The following is a 24,639-nucleotide window of genomic DNA, read 5'->3' as shown; positions in this document are numbered from 1 at the left end:
AACTACAGGAAAATCGAACATTTATATCCAATTTTATGCGAAAACACAAATTCTATATACATCTCATGTTTTTGGTTGAGAGAAATATTTGGATATAACAAGTTGTAAAGAATCCCTTACTTCTTTCGCAAGTTATGACATATTAAAGTTTTGAAAATTACAACCCTTTGTGGGTGACGTACCGGAAGGGGTTAGCAGACACATATAATCTTCACAACAGGTCTTGTGTTTGCAAAAATGTTTGTATGTGTACAATTTGAAGAGAGTTGGATGCTTATTTCGCTTTCTTTGAGCCTTTTGTTTTTCAAAATCTTGAAAGCTATGTTGGGGAGGTAGCAGGAGAAATGATCCGATCTCTACCATCTTTATAACAGATCTTATGTTGATGAAAATATTGAGATGTACCAAGTCTGAATGGAATCGGATGACAATTTCGGGTTTTATGAGCTTCGTGAATATTCAAAATTTTGACCCTTTGTGGGAGAGTTAGCAGAAGAAGTGGATCGTAATGTTCCATCCTCTCACTATATTCCTAATAAAAATATTGTGATGTGTGTAATTTGAAGAGAATCGGGTGCTTATTTCGGATTTTATGATCGTTTTGGTTATTTAAAATGTTGACCCTTTGTGGAGAAGGTACCAGAATGAATGGTCCGATCTCTACCATCTTTATAACAGATCTTGTGTTGATAGAAATATTGAGATGTGCCAAGTCTGAATGGAATCGGATGACAATTTCAGGTTTTATGAGCTTCGTGTATATTCAAAATTTTGACCCTTTGTGTGGGAGGTATCTTCACAGAAGATATGATGTGGGTAGAAATAATGAGATGTGTGAAATATAAAGAGAACCGGATGCTTATTTTGGATTTTATGGTCGTTTGGGTTATGCAACCAAAAGGAATGGTCCGACTTCTACCATCTTCATTACAGATCTTATGGTGGTGGAAATATTGAGATGTTCAAAATTTTGACCCTTTGTGGGGGAGGTACCAGAAGGAGTGGACCGATATATTCCATCTTCCCAGCAGATTTTGGGTTAATAAAAATATTGTGATGTGTGTAATTTGAAGACATTCGGACTCTTACATCACTTTTTATAAGAGTTAAATTATTAAAAATGTTGAACCTTTGTGATGGTGGTACTTGACCGATATTGTCCATTTTCGCACGTGACCTAGAACTGATTAAAATATTATGATTTGCAGTGCTCTTTCAGTGCAGTAAAATATTTTTTTGAAAATTTCGTGCTATTGTGGGGGAGGTACGAGAAGGAGTGGACCGATATTGCCCATCTCCGAACTCGATCTAAGTTTGATAATAACATTACGATGAACTAAGTTTGGACAAAATTGGATGCTGTCTTCGAGAGTTATCGTACGCAATAGCCAGCCAGACAGTTTGAATATGGGATCACATCACAAAGAATCAACATTTCTCACAATATTTCAACCAACTCTACATCTAATATAAATAATGAATATGACAGATCACTGATTCTGATAATGATTTCATTTTGTTCGCGCCTAAAGTCGGTTTTGTTTTCAAAAGAAGGCAATTTTTCAGCATACACCAGGTTATAATACCGAAAGCGCAACACCTTGAATGTTTTAAATACAAGAGACGGCTGCAAAAATATCACGCAAAACAGTAATTTTTTCAAAAGTCATTAACTGTTATTATTTGCTTGTTAATATAGAAAAAAAATTCTTTTAAATAAACAGCAATAATTACTTTTAAGATTTTTAATAATATGCACAATAATTCTATACCATATATTACTCAGTTTTTGCATGGAAACTTAATATTCCTACAACAACTATATACAAAATTAATTTCCTCCATAAAAAAATTACTGAACATTTTTCACTCATTCGCTTCATAATCCATTAAATCCTCTTCTTCGAAGGCCTTAAGTATTTCCTCTTCATCGTCTTGTTCTTCTTCGTCGGGTGTTCTATTATCATCATCCTGGCTTTCCAGATCATTCGACATAGCATCCTGGCTTTCGTTATTAACAAGTTCGCCCAAAATAAACTCTACCTCACCGCTGTTATTTTCCACCACAACTATTTCCCGTTTCTTGCGTTTGCTTCCTCCACTGCAGCTGCTGCTACTGGTCTCAGTGGCTTTTCGTTTTTTCTTTTCTTGGAACCTAGATTTTTTGCCACTATCCTCTGTCCATGTCGCCGATGAATGCTCCTCTTCAATGTGTTTTTTCAATAGAAAATAATTAATAAACGATGCCGCACAGCCATCATCACAATTTTCATAGCAAATAAAACTTGAACGAAAGAGAGAAAAAATAAACATGAATATAAAATAATTGATGTAATTAATAGCTTGTAGTGATTTTTGTTTTTCTTCACTTACTCCTTGTCATCTTTGTGCCGTTTCATGTGCAAGACCAGTAGTTGTTTGCGTGCAAATCCCTTGCCACAAAGTTCACATTGAAACTGAAGACTGTCAGTGTGTTTAGCTGCATGATGCAAATCCAAAGATTTTGGATAGGTCGTAACAAAATTACATAGTTTGCATTTATAGGTGGTGCTTGGATGAACCTGAAAAATTTATATTTGCTTTAAAATTTAAATTCAACCCTTTGTGGGTGAGGTACAAGAAGGGGTTCGCAGATATATATCATCTTGACAACAGATCTTGTGGTAGCACAAATGTTTGTGTGTGTAAAATTGGGAGAGATTTGGATGCTTATTTCGTTTTCTTTGAGCGTTTTGTATTTCAATATCTTGAACCCCATGTGGGGAAGGTACCAGAAGAAATGGTGCGATCTCTACGATATGAAAATATTGAGATGTGCCAAGTCTGAATCGGCATGTTAATTTCCCGTTTTATGAGCTTCACGGGTATTCAAAAATTTGACCCTTTGTGTGGGAGGTACCAGAAGCAGTGGACCGATATATCCCATCTTCGCACCAGACGTTGGTTTAATAAATATATAGTGTTGTGTGAAATATGAAGAAAACCGAATGCTTATTTCAGATTTTAGAATCAATTTCCTTATTCGAAACTTTGACCCTTTGTGGGGGAGGTACCAGAAGGAATGGTCCGATCTTTATCATCTTTACAACAGATCTTGTGTTGATGAAAATATTGAGGTGTATCAAGTCTGAATGGAATCGGATGTTAATTTTGTGTTTTATGAGCTTCATGGATATTTAAAATGTTAATCCTTTGTGGGGCATATATCAGAAGGAGTGGACCAACATATCCCATTTTCACACCAGACCTTGGGTTAATAAAAATATTGCGATGTATGTTATTTGAAAAGAACCGGAAGTTTATTTTGGATTATATGATCGTTTTGGTTATTCAGAATTTTGACCCTTTGTGGGAGAGGTACCACAAGGAATGATCCGATCTCTATCATCTTTACAATAGATCTTGTGTTGATAGAAAGATTGTGATGTGCCAATCGGATGTTAATTTCGCGTTTTATGAGCTTTATGGATATTCCAAATTTTGACCCTTTGTGGGGGAGGTACCAGAAGAAGTGGAATATGTCCATCTTCACACCAGATCTTGGTTTGATAAAAATATTGTGATGTGTATGTAATTTAAAGACAAGCGAACACTTACATACCATTTTATAAGAGTTTTAACTATTCAAAATTTTGACCCTTTGTGGGGGAGGTACTGGATGGAGTTGGCGGATATTGTCCATTTTCGCACATGTTCTAGCACTGATGCAAATATTAGGATTTGCAAAGTTCTCTTTCTATGCAGTAAATTATTTTCTTTGAAAAAGTTGACATTTTGGGGGGGGGGGGGAGGTACCAGAGGATGTGGACCAATATTGCCTATCTCCGAACTCGATTAAAGTTTGATAATTATATTCCGATGTTATAAGTTTGGACCAAATCGGATACTCCCTTCAAGAGTTATCGTGAGCACCTGCCAGACAGACGGACGGATGGAGATCACTGGATCGACTCCAAATGTCCTGAAACGAAATTTGGTCCAAAAAGAAATAGGGTCTAAAACCGTTATTTTGATGAGCCACGTTTTGACCGTATCAAATGATATATACCCTCTCTAGATATATGGCTGAGGGTATAAAAAATTGCTTTACAAAGATGAGATTATTTTTTTCGAAAGCATAGAGGACTTCTTTCTTGTGAACAACTGTGACTAAAGGGCGGGATTCTTGTGGATAAAATACGGCTGGAATTTGATGGTATTCTCACCTACATGTAAGACATATAATGAATGCTTTTTAGAGACTTTTATCTCAGGAAAGTCTCTTATTGTTTATAAACAAAATACCATCTGAAAATGTTGGCTGGGTACGATTTTTGTATGTTTATGTAACACAAAATGCAGCTTTAAATCGAACGAAAGGACTTGTCTCTAAATCGCTAAGACTTATTTTGATAACAAAAAAAAAAAAGATAGGTAATACGGTACAATTTCTGAGTCTTGGGAGAACGAATCTATTAAGGGCTATATTTGGTGGATACTCGAGCTATGCATTGCTTAATTTGCTACCGAAGCATTGTAATAATATGGGTAATGGGATAGAAGGATGGGGGTAATAATTTGTCAAGTCAAACAGTCTGGTATCCTGCTCCTTAATTTAGGTTTTAGAAATGTTTAACCTAATAGGTCCTCCTTGGGTCTTACTGAGTTGCAATACTTTTTTTAAAATGCAAGTAATAAACTCGAAAATACTCTATTTCCTCCTTGTGTTTTCTAAGTATGGTTATATGGTTTCCCTCACATTTGTAGATCATCTATATTTTATAGACATCTTAAGGCGTCATTGAATGACAACACCATGTATTCACTGATACACATCGAAAATGTGTGTCACCTTTTTGCAAAATAAAAAGAAAAAACTAATCAATTGGACACACACACCCGCACACACAAATTAATCGAACGTAATAAAACCTAGAAATTCGGATCTTAGTTATTGATAGTTATAAACTAATTATGATAAAGAACTCAATTAAAGCTTATCGATAGTCACCCCGTTCTTTACTCACATTTTTCTCATGAGCTTTCAGTTCACTCTGATAGTAGTAGCCCTTTTCACAATGACTGCAAAAGTAACGCTTCATATTTTCATGGACTAGCTGTTCGTGTGATATCAAATTACGTTGATTTTTAAATACTTTATCGCATTTGCTGCATTGCACGGTAATATGCATGCGCATCATGTGGTGCTTTAAGTCCTTTTCACTTTTGTAGGATTTTTGGCAATGTTGGCATTTGATGTTGTCTGAAATCGAGCAAAAGGATAATTAAATTGTGTCGCAGTTGTTGTAACTTTATAACGACTTACTATTATTGTGAACCCTTGCAATGTGTACGGCCAAGGACATTTTTGTTTCGCACACCTTCTCACAAAATTGACACGGAAACTTACTGGGTGCATCTGTAGTCTTATGCCTTTTCTTGTGATAATACAACGATGACCACAAGGGATAGGCATCCATACAATCCCCAATATTACACATATAAAATCTTGCAATTGGAAAGTCATTAAGCCATTCATCATAATCTTTATGATTGGTCATATGATTACGCATATGTTTTAGGGTCTTGAACGTTTTGCGACATATCGGACAGCAATAGAGATTATCGTCATGGCTTGGCGTGTTGCGATGTTTTTGTAAATGCTTCGGCGAAAAAAAGTCCAATGAACAACATTCGCAGGTGTAGGCAATAGAGATTATCTTTTCGATATATTCACCGCCCGTATCGACCGGTGAGGTTTCTTCGTTTTCAATGTGATTCTGAAAAGAGTATTTTTATTAGACAAATATATTTTTTAGGTTACTAAAGGAGTCCAATTTTCATAACTGAAAAACTGAGCTCAGTGTTGAGATTTATCTCTTGGAATCCTCCATACTTTTTAATGAATTTGTCTGTATTTAAAAACCTATTTAACCTACCTGTATAAATTCCTCATTATTTGACAATACACCACAAGCCAAACATATAAACGATGTAATTTTCGCTTCTGGCATATGAGCCTTAATGTGACTGCGATAACTGGCTTGATTAACAAATATCTTATAGCAATGATCACATTGTAAGGGTTTCATTTGATGATTGTGATAAATATCCTGGAAAATATTTAAATACAATTATAGAAATCATTTAATTCCATAAAACATCAAAGCTTACCATATGACTAGTCAAACTACTTCTATTTGTATACTTCTTGGGACAGTGAGGACATTCAAAAATATATTTGTTTTCATGACTCAGGACATGCTGTCCAAAAACATCTTTATCTTGGAAGAAGCGATCACATCTACGACAAGAAAGAGATTTATTTTTTATTTTATGAAATATTTTTTCTTGAATGGATTTCAACTCACTTTATACAAGCCATAGATGCTTCCGTTTCATGACCATAACTAACATGTTCAAAGAAATCATCAATGTTATTGAAAAGGGAACTGCAAAGCACACAAACTTTGGGACGATGTTTGCTCAAGTGGAATTGCATGTGGAAAACAAATCTGTAATAATTCAAGAAACCGATGATTAGAAAGTTATTAATTTAAAGTAATTAATTTTAAATGGAGTATAAAAAGTGAGTATATTCCCATTCCTTTCCATTAAAGGAAACATGTAACCAAGTGTCCTTTAGCATATAATGGACACAGTGTAAGGTAAGTATAAAAAGCACAGATAGAATTGTTGTTAGTAGACTAACCTTTTCAACGATTGAAAATGTAGATTACACATCTGACAAAAGTTCTTCATGCCCGGCTTTCTTTTAATGTCACTGCAGGAATGTTTATTAAAGTCGGCTATATTTGAGAACGGTTTCCGGCAATCTGGACAACGGCCATAGATTCGTAAACTATAAGAAAGTATAATAATTCACATCAACCGACATATAAAATTTAACTTTAAAACCCATTACCTTTCAATATTTTTGTAATGTCTAATGATCAAATGTCGTGCCAGTGTTTTCAAATTACTCACAACTTCATTACAATCAGCTTTAATACAACTGAAATTTTGTTCTTCCTCCACTAGCTCAGTGATACATGAATGTTGTAGTAGCTCTTGAAATGTGGCATATTTACAGAGGCATAGCTGCAAAGAAAATTGGAAATTTCAAGTCCAAATCATTGAAAATTAAGGTTAAATTTTAAATTTCGCTTACTTTACACTCCACTTCCCATTCTACTTGCAGGTCATCGAAGTTCGTAGCAATGACGTTATCCAGATACTCAGTTATATCAACTTTGTCGTAATCTACAGAGGTAATAATTTCTGAAAATGGAAGATTTTTAATTAAAACATTAAAAAATAAGGAATTTATGCTCGACCAGTCCAAAACATATAACAAATACCCTTCACTATTACAAGAACTTGAAACTACGTCGAAAAAGGTATACTTTTTTATTAAGGCTCTGGGCATTTCAAATTTGTATTACCTATAGGGGCCAATATCGGTAATAAGAATTAGAAATGCCCAGAGCTCTAAACAGATAATTTTTTTATCTGCTTCAATATCTCGTGAGAAATTATTGGACTGATTCGTTCGCAAGGGTTAGTTCTGCCTCCAAAGAGCAAAAATAAATTTGGATATATATTTTTTTGAAAGATGTAAACGTGGGTTTGTTAGCTTTAGATTTTTGGAATATTCGAATAAGAAACTATTATAGATTTTAGAGAATGTTCAATGGACAGATTTTTGGAAAGTTCCAAACGTGAGCTCTTTATATATTTTTTAGGAAGACTTAAACGAAGCGGTGTATCATTGATTTTTGACAAGATCCCATTATAAACTTTTGAGAATATTCAAACGTTGACTTATTTTGAATTTTTGGAATGAACAAAAGGTGGACCGTTTATACATTTTCGGAAAGATCCAAATGTGGACTTTTTTTGAATTTTCAATAAGATCCAAACGGACAAATTTAGATTTTTAGGACAATCTCAGGAGTAGTACAAATGTCTATCTATTTTTAATTTCTAGTACAAGCTAAGGAACACAGCGAAGGAGAATCTTTAACAAATTTCTTGGAGGAACCAGCAATTTTTATACCCTCAGCCATATGGCTAGGGAGGGCATATATCATTTGATACGGCCAAAAGGTGCCTCATCGGAATAAGGGTTTTTGACCCTAGGTCTCTATGAACAAAATCCGTTTCAGGACATTTCGGAGTCGATCTAGCGATGTTCGTTCGTCCGTCTGTCTGGCTGACTCGTGCGCACGATAACTCTCGAAGGGAGTATCCGATTTGGAAGAAATTTGGTACATCGTAATATTATTATCAAACTTTGATCGAGTTCAGAGATGGGCAGTATCGGTCCACTTCTTCTGGTGCGTGCCAACAAAAGGTCGACATTTTCAAAAATTTTACTGCACCAAAAGGAAAGGATAAGCCGATTTTGCTTCAACTTTGCAAATCCTAATATTTGCATCAGTGCTAGGTCAGGTGTGAAAATGGACAACATCGGTTCACTCCATCAAGTACCTCCCCCACAAAGGGTTAACATTTTGAATATCCCTGAAGCTAATAAAAGGCGAAATTAACATCTGATTCCATTCAGACTAGGCACATCTAAATATTTCTATCAATTCAAGATTTGTTAAAACGATGGTAGAGATCGGATCATTCCTTCTAGTACCTCCACCACAAAGGGTCAAAGTTTTGAATAACCAAAACGATCATTAAATCCGAAATAAGCATCTGTTTCTCTTTATATTTCACACATCTCATTATTTCTACTAACACAAGACCTGCCATGAAGATGGGGTATATCGGCCCACACCTTCTAGTACCTCCCCTACAAAATGCCAACATTTTGAATAATTATAACTCTTATAAAATGTGATGTAAGTGTAAGATTGCTTTCAAATTACACACATCGCAATATTTTTATTAATCCAAGGTCTGGTTTTAAGATGGAATATATCGGTCCACTCCTTCTGGCACCTCCCCTACAAAGGTTCAAAATTTTGAATATTCACGGAGCTCATAAAACATGACATTAACATCCGATTCCATCTCAATCCGACACATCTCAATATTTCCATCAACACAAGTTCTGTTATAAAGATGATAGAGATCGGACAATTTCTTCTTGTACCTTCCCCACATAGGGCTCAAGATTTTGAAAAACAAACCGATCAAAGAAAGCGAAATAAGCATCCAATTTTTAATACTTTTATCTGTCATAACTTGCGAAACAAGTCAGCGCTTCTTTATAACATACTATATCTAAATATTGCTTTCAAACAGAAATCTGAGAGGAATATGCAGTTCGCAATATTTATATCATATTTACTTAGGTCCGGTACGAAATTGACAATATTGGTACATTCCTTCGGAACCTACTCCATAGAGGGTCAACAATTTGAATAATCATAACAGAAGTCAAAATATATTTAAATAATCGAACATTGGCTGAGAAAGGAACACAACGGAGGAAAATCTTGAACAGATTTCTTTGAGGAACCAATAATTATTAATTTAAATTTTGTGAAGTTTTAATGAAAATAAAAAAAAATCCGTTTATAACGCCACCTAATATTTTTTGGGTATAAATTGTTTCGAATTATGGATATTAACTTGTAGCCGTTGTGGTCTGCAGTTTTAAGCCAGTCATGCATTAAAACCAAATTAAAATACTGTTCAATATTACCTTCAACATAGTAATTCTCATCCTGAATGTTTTCATTTGATTCAGTAGCATCCAAAGAATACTCTTCATTTTCAACGAAATCTGTGGTGTCCACATTATTGTCATTAGAGATTTCATCAGTTGCCTGGATTTCCAATGTTTGATCTTCAAATTCACTTTGTTGATCCTCTTCATAAACATTTGTCGATTCATTATCATTTCCGTTTTCCAACTCTATCAAGTCAGCAGCGGGCTCATCAAATTCCACAGCATCATCTTGTACATAGATTAAGGTATCATCAGTTATGTCTTCAACAGCACTTTCTTCTTCACAAGTATTTTCATCAACCCCAGGATTTTCTTCTTCCCCAGAATTCTCATCTTTATCGTTTTGACAGAAAATTTCTTCGACATATGCATCGGATCCTTCATCTTCTGTATTATGTTCCTCATAAACCATCATTTCCGCCGCTTCCTGCTGTTTTTCATCATTGTCAACAGCTAAAAAATAATTACTGCCAGAATCGTCTGGGTATTCAGGGTCCTCTTCAATAACGGACGATTTAGTGTTAGCTTTGAAAACAACAGTGTTCTGTTCGGAAGTTGGAGATGATTCGACGTAAGTTTCCTCGTTGTAGTCATCATTTTCTTCCATGTCGTTTGACTCTTCTATGGCTTCGAACCCGTTATTATTCTCTGATGGAAGTTGTTGCAAGTGAGAATCTACGTCATCTTCCTCGCTAATTGGTTTTGCATTAACACGGAGAACACTATGCGATTCCGATGAAACCAGATTGTGGAAACTCCCATCATTACTCAATTCTGTTTCAAAGTTGGTTGCCAATTCTGAAATTTCTTCGGATTCATGATCTATGGCTTTATGTTCTTCATTATTTTGGTAAGCAAGGACCTCAGCTAAAGATTCCGTTTGATCACTATCTTCATATACATTTTCGTCGAAGGTCACCGTTGACTGTAACTGATGTACATTGTTGTAAATATCTTCCACCTCCTTGGTATCAGTTTCCAATGTGCGCGTAGATGGTGTACTGTCCACATAGCAGTGTTCTTTTTCTTCTTCTCCATTATTAATGTCTGTTTCGAGCAAGGTTGTTACCTTTGGTCCCTCATCACATTTGCCTTCTATATCAGCTGCTTGTTGATCTGCATCCTGGAGTCCTTTATTAACTACAAAAGAGGGTGGTAACTCCCTAGTTTCAGCTTTAATGTAAGCATTTTCTTTATTAGAAGTTTTCCCGCTAGCATCCGCATTTTCTCTTTCCTCCTTGATTGAACATATCGGCACCGTCAACTCTTCTTTGTTCTTTGTATTTCCATCATTTGCAGCCGCCTTTAACTCTTTGCTATGCTCTTCCACATCATATAGTTCTATTAAACGATTCAGGCATTCATCGCAAATTTCCTGCTTGTGGCCCTTCTCAGAGGAAATGGAGATTCCAAAGTATTTTAGAATCAAATCACTTAATTGTATATCCTCCAAATCAGCTTCGAAAATGTTGTGAAAATCCGTAGTTTTCTCTTGGGTCTTGCAAGATAAGCAAATGCTGGCAGTTGTTGTAACACCAACCGACGACATCGTTTCAAATGCGAAATTTAAAGTTTTTCTTCACTTTACTTAAAAACTATTTATTTTACACAATTATTGTAATTTTTGTTCATAAAAAGCCTTAATTATTCATTTTCTATAATTTATGTTTATTTTCCTTTCACGGCTTCACACAACAGCGGGCAATGTGTTTACAATTACCAGCACGAATGTGTCCATATCAATGCACGCCTAAATGATAACGTAAAGGTTTAACGTATACGCATTGATTTGTTGGACCACGGAAATATTAAACAATTTTTAAATTCTTATAAATTCAATTTCAATCACATTAAAGCGATTAATTATGTTAAATAAAAATAAAAAAATATATTCAATAACAGAAACACACTATTATATTGCTTTACGACAACTATTATATTTCTTTACGCGCCAAGTTGGAGCGACCTTTAGAAAATGCGTGCGCTACACAAAATTAAAGCTGATTCAGGTTGTATGATTACGAATGTCACATTTTAGATTTATTTACAACATGGGCTTTGAATAGCTTACACAGTGAGTCCATATGACAGTATATAAATATGACTAAAGGTGCAAGTACATAACAAGCTTCAAGACATGGCTAGGCATATTAATGTCAAATTATAATGGAAAACGACGGCTGGATTTTGGTGCGGCTCTGTAATCCCTTTATGAAATGTCACAAAATATGCCTAGCCATGACTTCAAGCTCTTTATGTACTTGCACCCTAATTGTGAAAATCATTGAAAGCAATTATAATTATTGTTGTTTTCAGAGAAGCAAAGTAATTTATATCGTGATTTTTTACTTGTTTTTAGCGTTTGTGGGTGAAAATATGTACATCTTTTTAAAGTGGGGAGATGCAGAAAGGTTTTGATATTCAAATTGGTAATGTTTTCTTTAGTTCTCTCTCATCATAGACATTGATTTATACCAAGGCCTTTTTTATAAGGTCAAAAAGGAGGAGAATTCATATATAAGTCTTCTTACGCTGTCAACATTTATTGCACGAAAGCTTATGAATACAGTTCAAAGTGTTCACAAATGTTACACATAAAGTTTATAAAGCTAAATGAGGAAGAACAAGCAGATAAGTTCGGCAGGGCCAAACTTTTTCGGAATGAACTTGACAAATTATAAAAAAAATATCCGTCGAAAAATACCGCCTCAATGAAAACATTTACATGGCGGCATGGGGCCGACGCAAATCGGAGGTTGTAATGAAATGTATTTATTTCATTAAAATATATAATATTTTTTCATTAAAAGATTTTCAATTTCAAAATCGGTTTGATAGTTCATTGTCCCAGCAGCTGTGTCGATGCGACTACCTGTATTCTTCTACCATACTGTGTACACTCGTGTGTGAATTGTTAAATAAAACATTGTAGGACTTGCAGTCTAAATGAACCTTAGTTTTTATTGGTGCATAAAAAAGCCTACACGGGTCAAGTTACACCCGAATTTCATAACAATATGATCTTAAAAATAAAAAAGTAATTTAACGGTCTTACTAAGGTGAGGTAAAGTCATATGGTAAGGTACATGTCAAGCAAGGTAAATATCATATGTTTATGTGGTTATGCTTATTTGAAATGACTTTACCTTCCTGATTTTACCGTGGGTCTTAAGGTGAGAGTACATAAAATGATTTTCCGACTGGCTTCTTTGTAGAAGAACAAAAGAGTTTTTGGTTGACTTAGTTCGATTTTAGCCCTACGCTCCTTTGTTCTTTTCCGATGAAGCCAGCCGATGACTTAAGCCAGTCAAAAAAGCGCTTTATGTATTCTAACCTTTATACTACCTAGAAAAGCCAGTAATGAATCTGATACAGTAACGATCGTAATTCTTTTGTGTTTTTGTATAACACCAAACAAATTTCAATAAAGTTAATAATCAAATTTTTAATCTTAAATTTAATAATTTTATAATAAAATCCACATTCAATAACAATTTCAAATTAATATCGGTTTACACATGTTACAATAAAAAGGTAAGGTAGAGCTACCAGCTGATTACAATTTTTTTCTGAGTGTGCCCAACTTCTGCAAATTTTGTGTATGTATTTATTGTTTTAAACAAAAAAACAAAATATTTTCAAAATCAATGATTGGAAAAAACGTGGGGCCCGCATTGAAGATATTAACTAGTTTTGCCATGGAATTTATAGATTCGACACATTGGCTCATATTTTTGAAAGAAAATCCAGGTACTTTCATTCATCTTTCGCTTTATTTAAGTTATTTTAAAAATGAGAAAAAAATGTGAAATAAGTGAAAACCACTTGTTGCATATAATTTTGAATAATTCTGATAGGAAGCGGGCATAGCCTCAGAGCTGTGTTTATGTACTTTTAAGAAGCTGTTATACCTCCTTATTGTACCATGGGTTTACATCAATAACACATTCCTACTTGAATATAAGCTAAACCTTGATCTAATAAACTTTCTTTTATGAAGCTTATTCTATTTTCTTTTTCTTTGCATTTAACTATTGATCCTCTTGAGCAATGCGTAATAGCTGTAGGAACAGTTGACAATCTGCAAGAGAAATCAAAAAATGCATAATGTGGCGTTTCCACTGCACTTGATTCGCTCTCTATTCGTTGTTTGACCCTTAACTATGAAAAAACTACTTAATTCTTCACACAAAATTTCCTGAGCGAACACTCACATTTGTACATTGTTCAAATCAAATCACTCTCAGAACAACGAACAAATGTGTCCCATCCCTAACAAATGAGAGCATTTATCGAAAAAATTAATTATGACATTTAAAAATTGAAAATAGAAAAATTTAATGAAATTTTGAAAAATTTTGGGAAGACTGAAATTTATGAATGAAAACTACAATGTAGAATAGCGTATGTACATTCAAACGAAAGTAAATTTTGTTTTCTCTCTCATCCGAGGTACGCATTTTGTCCACGAGTTGAAATTTTCACAGAAAACTGTAAACAAAAGAGGCAATATTTTCAAAATGTTTGTATCGGCAGAAAAAATGTTTGACAAGTGTCTCTCCAGCAGAATTTAAAAATAGAAAAATACAAAAATATGTTCAAAATGTCAACATTTACACAAAAAGTTGGAAACGTGAATGAAAATTATAAAATTAATGTTTTAATAAATCTTTGGGAGAAAAATAATCATTTCTTCTATCCATATTAGTGAGAATTTAATGTATTTTAGTATAAATTCCCATTAAAATCAACAAACAAAATTTGGAAAAAAAGGAATTATTTTACTATGAATTACGAATCGTGCCGTATGAACGGGTTAATTCGTGTACCTAATTCTGAGAGCAAACAACGTTGTTCGGTTTCCAATGGAAACATGCTATAACATTTATTTTCGAATCCTCAATTCCAAACTTCTCTCCAAACTTACCGAAGTGAATGCTGCCAAATTAAAAGTGTAGGTGGGATTAATCGATTTAATGCGTATCGGTATATCGAATCGGGTCATCATTAGCAACGTCAATTTACGATTCGATGCACTCCAGTTGGCCCATTTCGAACAGTACAAATGGTAGGGAACTTCTTCACTCTTCGATGTTACCTCACTGGGGAAATAGAGGAGGATGTAAATTTGCGACAGCATGCACAGCTGGTAGATGAGGAATTTAATGAAGTTGGCAAAATCGGAAAGCTGTTGAAAGTAGGCAAGATGTGCATATGACATAAGAATTAAAAATATTGCTCTAAAAAGTAAATAATATTCATAAATTTTACTCGGTGTAGTGTCGTTATGTTCGTCAAATCTTTAAATTTCCGAGTTTTCAAATTACAGGGTGAGATGAAAAAACTGCAACCTACATCAGACTGCTGTCATTTCTAAGCCACTCGTCTGACAGCTCTTAAAATTATTCCAGTGACAGCTCATTATATTGTTTACAAGCGTACAAAAGCATTTTGGTGAGAATTTTCCAGAAAAGAAGTTATTCGTGATAGAACTCAAGGGTGATAGTGTGATTTCTTTATATTTGGCTGGAAAACCACAAGTGGCTATCGATAGAGCACTCCAGCATTTAAATGTGAATAAGAAAGCAGCAACATCGGCAGAAATGGTTCGAAAAGTAAAGAAGCGACTTGATCGAAGCCCGCATTACATTGGCCGAAAAAAATGGCTCGTGAGCTGAACCTATCGCTATATTCCATTCCGCAAATATTGAAAAATTAGATTGGGGTAAAGCCATTGAAATTCCAAAAAGTGCAAGAACTTACACTACAACAGAAAGAAAGTGGTGAACTGCCGAATTTGGTTTTAACGATGAGAAAACATTCGTTGTCTAGCAGTTTGTAAACAAACAAAATGATCGTGTTTACTTTCCAAAGAGGTCAGCTGAAAATGTACACTTCGGTTGACCACCAGAACTCAAGCACCGGCCATGGTAATGGTGTGGGCCGCCATAACAGACGATGGTCGGAGTATTTTGAAAAGCAAGGTTGGTACTAAAAAATACCAAAGTTTCGATCACCTTAAGCAAGCGCGGGAATGGGCGAAGTTACCGCAGAGCAACATTCGGACAGCGTGTGACGGTTTCATTGGCCATTTAAAGGCCGTAAATCGTGTCAAAGGTGACCAATTCGAACAAATCTAAACTTATTCTAAAATTCCGACATTTTTTGCTTACATTATATACAATTATAGCGTTTGACTTTGTTGCAGTTTTTTTATCACACCCTGTATATTCTTCATCAGCATAAAATTCTATGTCGACTTAACGTTGTTCGTCCGTCTGTGGAAAACACTATAGCTTCCGAAAAAATTGAAATAGGTTGGTAAAATTTTACTCAAATGTGTGATTGGTCTGCAGGACTATTGGTACTGAAAATGCGTCATATAGGTCCACGTTTAGGCATAGCCCCCATATAACTGCACTTACTTATATTAGGTATTTTGATGATTTTAGCGACCGGAATTGTTTCAAATTTGGTAATTGAAGTTCGTAATGGATACTACAGCCGAAGACAGAAAATTGTCTGTGCAGGTCCACGTCTTAGTATAGCCCCTATATAACGGTACCTCCCTATATTCGGTATTTTTACGATTTTAGCGACATTTTTCACCGGAATTGTCACAAATTTGGTATTTGAAGTGCGTAATGGATACTGCAGCCTAAGACAGAAAATTTTCAATGCAGGTCCAGGTCTTCGTATACACCCATGTAACGGTACCGCCCTATATTCAGCATTTCGATGATTTTAGCTACATTATTAATCGGAATCGTTTCAAATTTCGTATTTGCAGTTCGTAACGTGTTCTAAAGACTGTGACATAAAATTTTCAATGCAGGTTCAAGTCTTCCGATAGCCTCCATATGACAGTACCTACCTATATTCGGTATTTTTATGATTTTAGCGAAAATTTTTACCCGAATTGTTTTAAGTTTCATATTCGAAGTTTGTAATGGGCAACACAGCATATGCCTAAGAATTTCGTATGCAGGTTCAGGTCTTCCTATAGCCCCAATATAACGATACCTCCCTATATTCAGTATTTTGATGATTTTGGCAAAATTATTCTCCGGAATTGTTTCAAATTTCGTATTTGCAGTTCGTAACGGGGGCACTTCGAAATGGGTATTTCAGCCTGTGACATAAAATTATCTATACAGGTATAGGTCTTCGTATAGCCCCCATAAAATGGTACTTCCCTATATTCGGTATTTTGATGATTTTCGCGACCGAAAAAACCGAGTCGTTTCCCTTTCCACTGTTGATCTGTTCCTGAACTACGAAAATATAAAAGTCTTAACTACGATAACCGATTTTTCCTTTATGATATCGAAACTGTTTGCAAAACTAGTAGATTCTTGCACTATCTGAAACAGAACATGTGTTATACAAAAGTGAAAAATACTTACAAAAGACATGGCATAGAAATTCGCCACCAGCACCAATACCGAACATGCAATTTGTACGGAAATGGGAAAACTTATAAGATCTTCAGCAATTTTGACAATATGAATAATATCACCATAATATTTGACGCAATTTTTCAACTGAGCCGTAATCTCTTCATCACTAGTCTCCGAATCCATGCCCAAATGTTTCAAACGATCACAGAGTATATCCAATTGACCCTTGGCGTGAATCATAAATGAGGCCGATATCGAGTCAAAGGCAATGTTTGTATAACAACAAACCGATACGGCCAAATATTGATAGATATACACCAGAACAAAACGGAGTTTGGTGTCCGTGTTAATTGGATTATATATCGACATTGGCAATTGAGTTGTGTCGATAATGTACTGAGTGAAAAGCAAAGCGTTCAGGGCACACAACGATATGGTCGTATAAAAATTACGCACAGTTCGTGCCAAGCGTTGAGATTCCCGAAATAGTTGAAGTTCCCTGCTATTGGTGGGACGAAATTTCGCTTCATGCATAGCTTCGATTAACTCCGCATAGAGATTATTTTTTATTTTAATTGCCAAGAATTTTGCCAACACTCCCATGGCTGTGGCAAATATATAGAACACTTTGATGACTTCATTCAAATCGGTGATATTCGAAATGAATTGAATCAAACAACTTATGTCGAACGATAGAACCCAGCCGATGAGAATATAATAGAAATAAATACGATGCAGTAGACGAAAACGATCCGACACCGTATCCGAAAGTTTCAGCTGAGCAAAGATGCGAAAGATGAAAGATTGTTTTTTATAAAAAGTTTTCATAGCCTCACGATGTTCGAGGGAGTTCATTTTTTGTTTGTTCTCTTCGCGAATAATAATTTGGCTATTTTCTGTTGCTATTTACCGAATGTGAGAAATCAAAGGCAATGTGGGGGGTTTTTATATGTAAGCATATGAGTTACTTCATAGTCTAATAAGGTGGCCGAATAAAATTATTAATGAAGGATCTGAAGGATAACAAAAGTTGCATAATACAAAAAATATGGATATTTTAAAGATTAGATGATTCCGTTCTGCATAAATCCTCTAACTGGGAGATGAATATGTAAGAATTTAAATCTAATATAAATTATACTAAAATCAATTAAATATATATACCATGGGTTTATGTTACAGAAGGTAGAACAAAGCTACCCTACTACCCCCTATTCTGCGTGTATTGTTTCAAATAAAAATAATATCGGTTTGTTGTTATACAAACATTGCCTTTGACTCGATATCGGCCTCGTTTATGATTCACGCCAAGGTTCAATTGGATATACTCTGCGATCGTTTGGAACATTTGGGCATGGATTCGGAGACTACCGATGAAGAGATTACCATGCAGTTGAAAAATTGCGTTAAATATTATGGTGATATTATTCATATTGTCAAAATTGCCGAGGATCTTATAAGTTTTCCCATTGCCGTACAAATTGCCTGTTCGGTATTGGTACTGGTGGCGAATTTCTATGCTATGTCTTTTGTAAGTAATTTCCCCTTTTTCACCTTTGTATGACACATGTTCTGTTCCAGAACCTGCAAGAATCTGCAAATACGAAATTTAAAACAATTCCGGTCAACAATGTCGCTAAAATCATCAAAATGCCGAATATAGTCCTGCAGACCAAACATACATCTCACTACAATTTTATTAACCTACTTCAATTCTTTCGGAAGCTAGAGTGATTCCCACAGACGGACGGACATCTTTAAATTGACATAAAATTTAGAAAGGAGTTCAAAGTCTTTTTGTAAAAGTACCTCCCTCTGTATGTCGGTACGAAAGTGAATGTGAAAAAAACACGATTCCGAATACAAAGGGTGTTTATACCCTACACCACATAGTGGTAAGGGTATTATGTCTTTGTGCATTTGTTTGTAACATGGAGAAGGAAACGAGATAGACCCATAGTTACTTTTGAGAACCTTCATAGAATCACTTTCTGAGTCGATTTATGCATGTCCGTCCGTCTGTCCGTCCGTCCGTCCGTCCGTCCGTCTGTCCATGTATTTTTGTGAATTGAGATGAAATTTTCCAAACAATATTTTTTTGGCCCAAGGACGAACCCTATTGAAATTGGTGAGAATCGGATCAAATTTAGATATAGCTCCCATATATATCTTCATCCGATTTCGGGTTAAATGAGCACCAAATGTCCACTATCAGTCCAAATTACCTGAATTTTGGCACACCCAACCGGGTTCGGCCTAGAAGCAAGTATATCAAATTTGGAGAAAATCGGTTCAGATATAGCTATAGCTCCCATATATATCTTTCATCCGATTTGATCTTTAAGTCCCTCACATTCCTACTATGCACTCCACAACCGTGATATTTGGTACCAGGTATTAGATGGAGCACAGAAATAGCTGTTTTAAATTTTATCGAAATCGGTTCAGATTTGGATATAGCTCCCATATATATCTTCATCCGATTTCGGGTTAATTGACCACCAAATGGCCAATATCAGCCCAAATGGCCCGAATTTTGGCACATGTGACCGAGATTAGCCTTAAAGTAAATACAACAAATTTGGAGAAAATCGGTTCAGATTTGGATATAGCTCCCATATATCTTCATCCAATTTCGGGTTAATTGTGCTCCAAATGGCCGATATAAGCCCAAATGGACTGAATTTTAGTACATCGGACCAAATTCAGCCTAGAAGTAAGTATATCAAATTTAGTGAAAATCGGTTCAGATATAGATATAGCAAGCATATATATGTTTCATCCGATTTAGTGTTTTAGTCCCTTACATTCGTAATGTTCACTCCACAACCGTGATATTTGGTACCAGATATAAGGTACAGCCCAGAAATAGCTGTTTGTAATTTTATCGAAATCGGTTCAGATTTGGATATAGCTCCCATATATATCTTCATCCGATTTCGGGTTAATTGTGCACCAAATGGCCGAAATAAGTCCAAATGGACTGAATTTTAGTACATCGGACCAAATTCAGCCTAGAAGCAAGTATATCAAATTTAGTGAAAATCGGTTCAGATACAGATATAGCAACCATATATATGTTTCATCCGATTTAGTGTTTTAGTCCCTTACATTCGTAATGTTCACTCCACAACCGTGATATTTGGTACCAGGTATTAGATGGAGCACAGGAATAGCTGTTTTAAATTTTATCGAAATCGGTTCAGATTTGGATATAGCTCCCATATATATCTTCATCCGATTTCGGGTTATTGACCACCAAATGGCCGTAATAGCATCAATTTTGGCAAATCCGACCGAAACCAGCTTAGAAGCAAGTACACCAATTTTAGTAAAAATCGGTTCAGATATAGCTATAGCTCCCATATATATGTTTCATCCGATTTCGTCTTTAAATCCCTCACATTCGTAATATGCACTCCACAGAAATGATATTTGGTACCAGTTATCAGATAAAGCCCAAAAAAAGTTGATTTTAATTTTATTAAAATCTGTTCCGATTTGGATATGCCTCCCATATATATCTTCATCCGATTTCGTGTTAATTGACCATCAAATGGCCAATATCAGCCCAAATGGCATGAATTTTGGCAAATCCGACCGAAACCAGCCTATAAGCAAGTATACACATTTTAGTAAAAATCGGTTCAGATATAGCTCTAGCTCCATATATATGTTTCATCCGATTTGCTCTTTAAGTCCCTTACATTCGTAATATACTCTTCACAGGAATGATATTTGGTACCAGATATCAGATAAAGCCCAAAAATAGTCGATTTTGATTTTATAAAAATCTGTTCAGATTGGGATATAGTATAGCATAGCATACTCTTCACAGGAATGATATTTGGTACCAGATATCAGATAAAGCCCAAAAGTAGTCGCTTTTAATTTTCTCAAAATCTTTTCAGATTAGGATATAGCACCCATATGTATCTTCATTCGATTTCGAGTTAATTGTGCAACAAATGGCCAATATCAAGCGAAATGGCATGAATTTTGGCATATCTGGCCAAATTCAGCCTAGAAGCAAGGACACCAATTTTAGTAAAAGTCGTTTCAGATATAGCTATAGCTCCCAAATATATCTTCATCCGATTTCGGATTAAATGTGCAGCAAATGGCTAATATTGGTACATCAAATTTAGTGAAAATCGGTCGGATACAGCTATAGCTCCTATATATACCTTTCATCCGATTTGTACTTTAAGTCCCTCAAATTCGAAAAATGTACGATACAAGAATAATATTTGGTATCAGATGCAGCCAAGAAATATCTTCTTTTTCAGTTTTACAAATATCGGTTCAGATTTGGATATACCTCCTATATATATATATTCATCCAATTTCGTGTTGATTGCGCACCAAATGTCCAATATCAGCCCAAATGTCCTGGGTTTTGGCAAATCTGACCGAATTCAGCCTAGAATCAAATACATCAAACTTGGTGAAAATCGGTTCAGATGTAGCTATAGTTCGTAAAATGCACGATAGAATTAGATAGATTTTGATTTTGTACCAAATATCTCATAGAGCTCTGAAATGCCCTGTATAAACCTTTTTCGAGAGCTCTACTAAATATGCATAGTAGTGTAGGGTATCATATAGTCGGGCCCGCCCGACTTTTGGGCTTTCCTTACTGGTTTTTTATTGAGGTAGCTTCGAAGTGAAATAAAACGCAAGAAAATCGTTTTAATGTACATCAATTTTGCTTTAATGGATGGATAATTTTATGCCGAGCGACTTCACATATCCCCAAAGAAAATAATCCAATGGTGTCAAATCACACGATCTTGGTGGCCAATTAATAGGTCCACTCCGCGAAATTATGCGCTCATCGAATGTTTCCTTCAATAATTCGATTGTGACGTGCGCTGTGTGGCATGTAGCGTCGTCTTGTTGGAACCACAACTCATCCACATTCATGCCATCCAATTCGGGAACAAAATAGTAGGTTATCATGGCTCTATACCGGTCTCCATTAATGGTAACTGACTCTCCAGCATTATTTCGGAAGAAGTATGGCCCAATGACCCCACCAGCCCAAAGAGCACACCAAACAGTCAGTTTTTGTGGATGTAATGACATCTCAAGGGTCTCATGTGGATTCTCTTCACTCCAAATGCGGCAATTTTGCTTGCTGGCGTAGCCATTAAACCAAAAATGAGCCTCATCACTGAAAAAAAAATTTGTGATGAAAATCAGGTTCGAGATGAATCTCATTTTCGGCCCATACACCAAAATCACGATACATTGCATGGTCTCGCGGCTTTAATCTAGCCAAGATCTTTGCTCAAAATCTTCCATAAAGTTGATGGACAAAGCTGCAATTGCTGTGCATGGTGGCGAATCGATTCATTCGGGCTCAGCTTCAACACTTTGCTCTACAGCGGCAATTGTTTTTTCGGTGCGCACTGTCCGACGTCTCTGCGGATGCGTATTATCACATAGAGTAAACGCAGTCCGTAAACGATCCATGGTTAATTGCTCTAATGGACGATTATGTCGACCATAAAATGGACGGAGCTTGCGGTGAACTTCGCGAACTGAACCATTACTTTCGAAATAAATTTTGCACGATTCGCAAGCGTTGTTCTTTTGTCAACCTGTTCATGATGAAAGTGGCAAACCAAACTAAATATTAATCACTTGACAGCTGACAAAATGGCCGCCAGTTAAAAAAGTGATGCCAATTTAATGTTCTATATAAAAAACGCCCTTTATTTTAAGAGATTGTCAATAGAGATGATGAACGCTAAAAAAACTTTTATCGTTAGTCCTATCATATCCATATCTCAAGTACGGTACATTGAATTAGAAATAATACTCAATTGGAGATTTCATTGGATGTTAGTTAATTGTTATTTTATCGTTAGTCCTATCATATCCATATCTCAAGTACGGTACATTGAATTAGAAATAATACTCAATTGGAGATTTCATCGGATGTTAGTTAATTGGGTAAGAACTGATTTACCGTTTTTATACCCTCCACCATAGTATGGAGGGTATATTAAGTTTGTCATTCCGTTTGTAACACCTCGAAATATACATTTTAGACCCCACAAAGTATATATATTCTTGATCAGCGTAAAATTCTAAGACGATTTTGCCATGTCCGTCCGTTTGTCCGTCTGTGGAAATCACTCTAGCTTCCGAACGAAATGAAGTAGGTTGATAAAATTGTACTCAAATGTGTACTATGTCTGCAGGACTTTTGGTATTGAAAATGGGCCATGTAGGTCCACGTCTTCGTACAGCCCCCATATAACGGTACCTCCCGATATGCGGTATTTTGATGATTCTAGCGTCATTTTTACAGGAATTGTTTTAAAATAAATATTTAAAGTTCGTAATAGATGCTACGGCTTAAGACAGAAAATGGGTCATGTAGTTCTACGTCTTCGTATAGCCCCCATATAACGGTACCTCCCGATATTCGGTATTTTGATGATTTTAGCGACATTATTTACCGGAATTGTTTCACATTTTGTATTTAAAGTTCGTAATGGATGCTACAGCCTATCACTGAAAATTGTCTGTGCAAGTCCACGTCTTCGTATAGCCCCCATATAACGGTACCCCCCGATATTCGGTATTTTCATGATTTTAGCGACATTATTTACCGGAATTGTTTCAAATTTCGCATTTGAAGTTCGTGAAGTTCGATATTACAGCCTATGACTGAAAATTGTCTGTGCAGATCCACGTTTTATAACCACAAAGGTACCTCGCTATATTCGGTATTTTGATAATTCTAGCTACATTGTAAACAGTTTTTTTTTTCAAGTTTCGCATTTGAATATTGTAGTAGCTTGTGACAAAAGCTGCCTATGCAGGTCCACGTCGTCGTATAGACTCTAATATACGGCTACATTTGGTTGTTTCAAGATTTTAACAGAATTTTTAATTGATTTTATTTTTTTGAAAATTGTTAAATTTGTACCAAATGGTGGAGGGTATTCAAAGTTCGGCCCGGCCGAACTTACAGCTTTTTTTACTTGTTTTTTGAAAGTTTAACAATAAGTCCCAATGCTTCTGAACACAGGGTGACATCTACGTTATTCAGCAGATCTACTTCAAGTACAGGATAATACATATGAATCATGTTAAAATGAGACAAGTAAGCGCATCATCACCGAGTTTTGAAGTTTTTTTTTTTGTCATAGGCTGTAGTTCTGATTCCGAACTTCAAATACGAAATTTGAAACAATTCCCGGTTAAACGGAAACAATTCCGGTCTATAGACTGACTATAGAATTATTAAAATAGCGAAAACGTAGACCGACATGCTCATTTACGAACTTAAACAAGTAAAAAAGCAGCTAAGTTCGGACTTTTAATGCCCTCTACCATTTCGAAGGAACTTGAAAAACTTCAAAAACAATTCCTACATATTGGTGACATATTGCACCAAACAAAATTCTAATAATGAAATATGTTTCTCATTTATAACCAGAATTCAATAAAAAACGCTCTTGAAAAAGTTGGAAACAAGCCAACGAAACGTTGAGCAGAATATGAATTAAATTCGTTTATTTTCATTTAATTAACTTGACCATAAAAGCC

At 35.4% G+C, this 24,639-nt stretch overlaps 2 protein-coding genes across 2 annotated transcripts; both read right to left on the bottom strand.

The window, feature by feature from the left end:
• Positions 1-1,730: 1,730 nt before the first annotated feature.
• LOC101895713 (zinc finger protein 226) lies at positions 1,731-11,398 on the bottom strand. The gene is made up of 11 exons (XM_005179947.4): positions 9,644-11,398; positions 7,151-7,260; positions 6,905-7,080; positions 6,692-6,841; positions 6,351-6,494; positions 6,154-6,283; positions 5,919-6,092; positions 5,306-5,759; positions 5,007-5,242; positions 2,374-2,561; positions 1,731-2,284 (listed from the first exon to the last, which is right to left on the bottom strand). Exons 1-11 carry the CDS (start codon positions 11,217-11,219, stop codon positions 1,867-1,869), a joined length of 3,756 nt encoding a protein of 1,251 aa, XP_005180004.1. The 5' UTR covers positions 11,220-11,398; the 3' UTR covers positions 1,731-1,866.
• A 2,035-nt stretch (positions 11,399-13,433) lies between these two features.
• On the bottom strand, positions 13,434-17,975 carry LOC101897796 (odorant receptor 46a-like). Its single transcript, XM_011292760.3, has 3 exons — positions 17,077-17,975; positions 14,598-14,858; positions 13,434-13,751 (listed from the first exon to the last, which is right to left on the bottom strand). The coding sequence occupies exons 1-3, from the start codon at positions 17,923-17,925 to the stop codon at positions 13,698-13,700; spliced, it is 1,164 nt and encodes a 387-aa protein (XP_011291062.1). The 5' UTR covers positions 17,926-17,975; the 3' UTR covers positions 13,434-13,697.
• Positions 17,976-24,639: the final 6,664 nt, after the last annotated feature.

The sequence above is a fragment of the Musca domestica genome, unplaced genomic scaffold (assembly GCF_030504385.1).
Source record: "Musca domestica strain aabys unplaced genomic scaffold, Musca_domestica.polishedcontigs.V.1.1 48, whole genome shotgun sequence".
Classification (NCBI taxonomy): Eukaryota; Metazoa; Arthropoda; class Insecta; order Diptera; family Muscidae; genus Musca; species Musca domestica.
The sequence above is the reverse complement of the archived record's forward strand: the minus strand, read 5'-3'. Positions and strand labels throughout refer to the sequence as shown.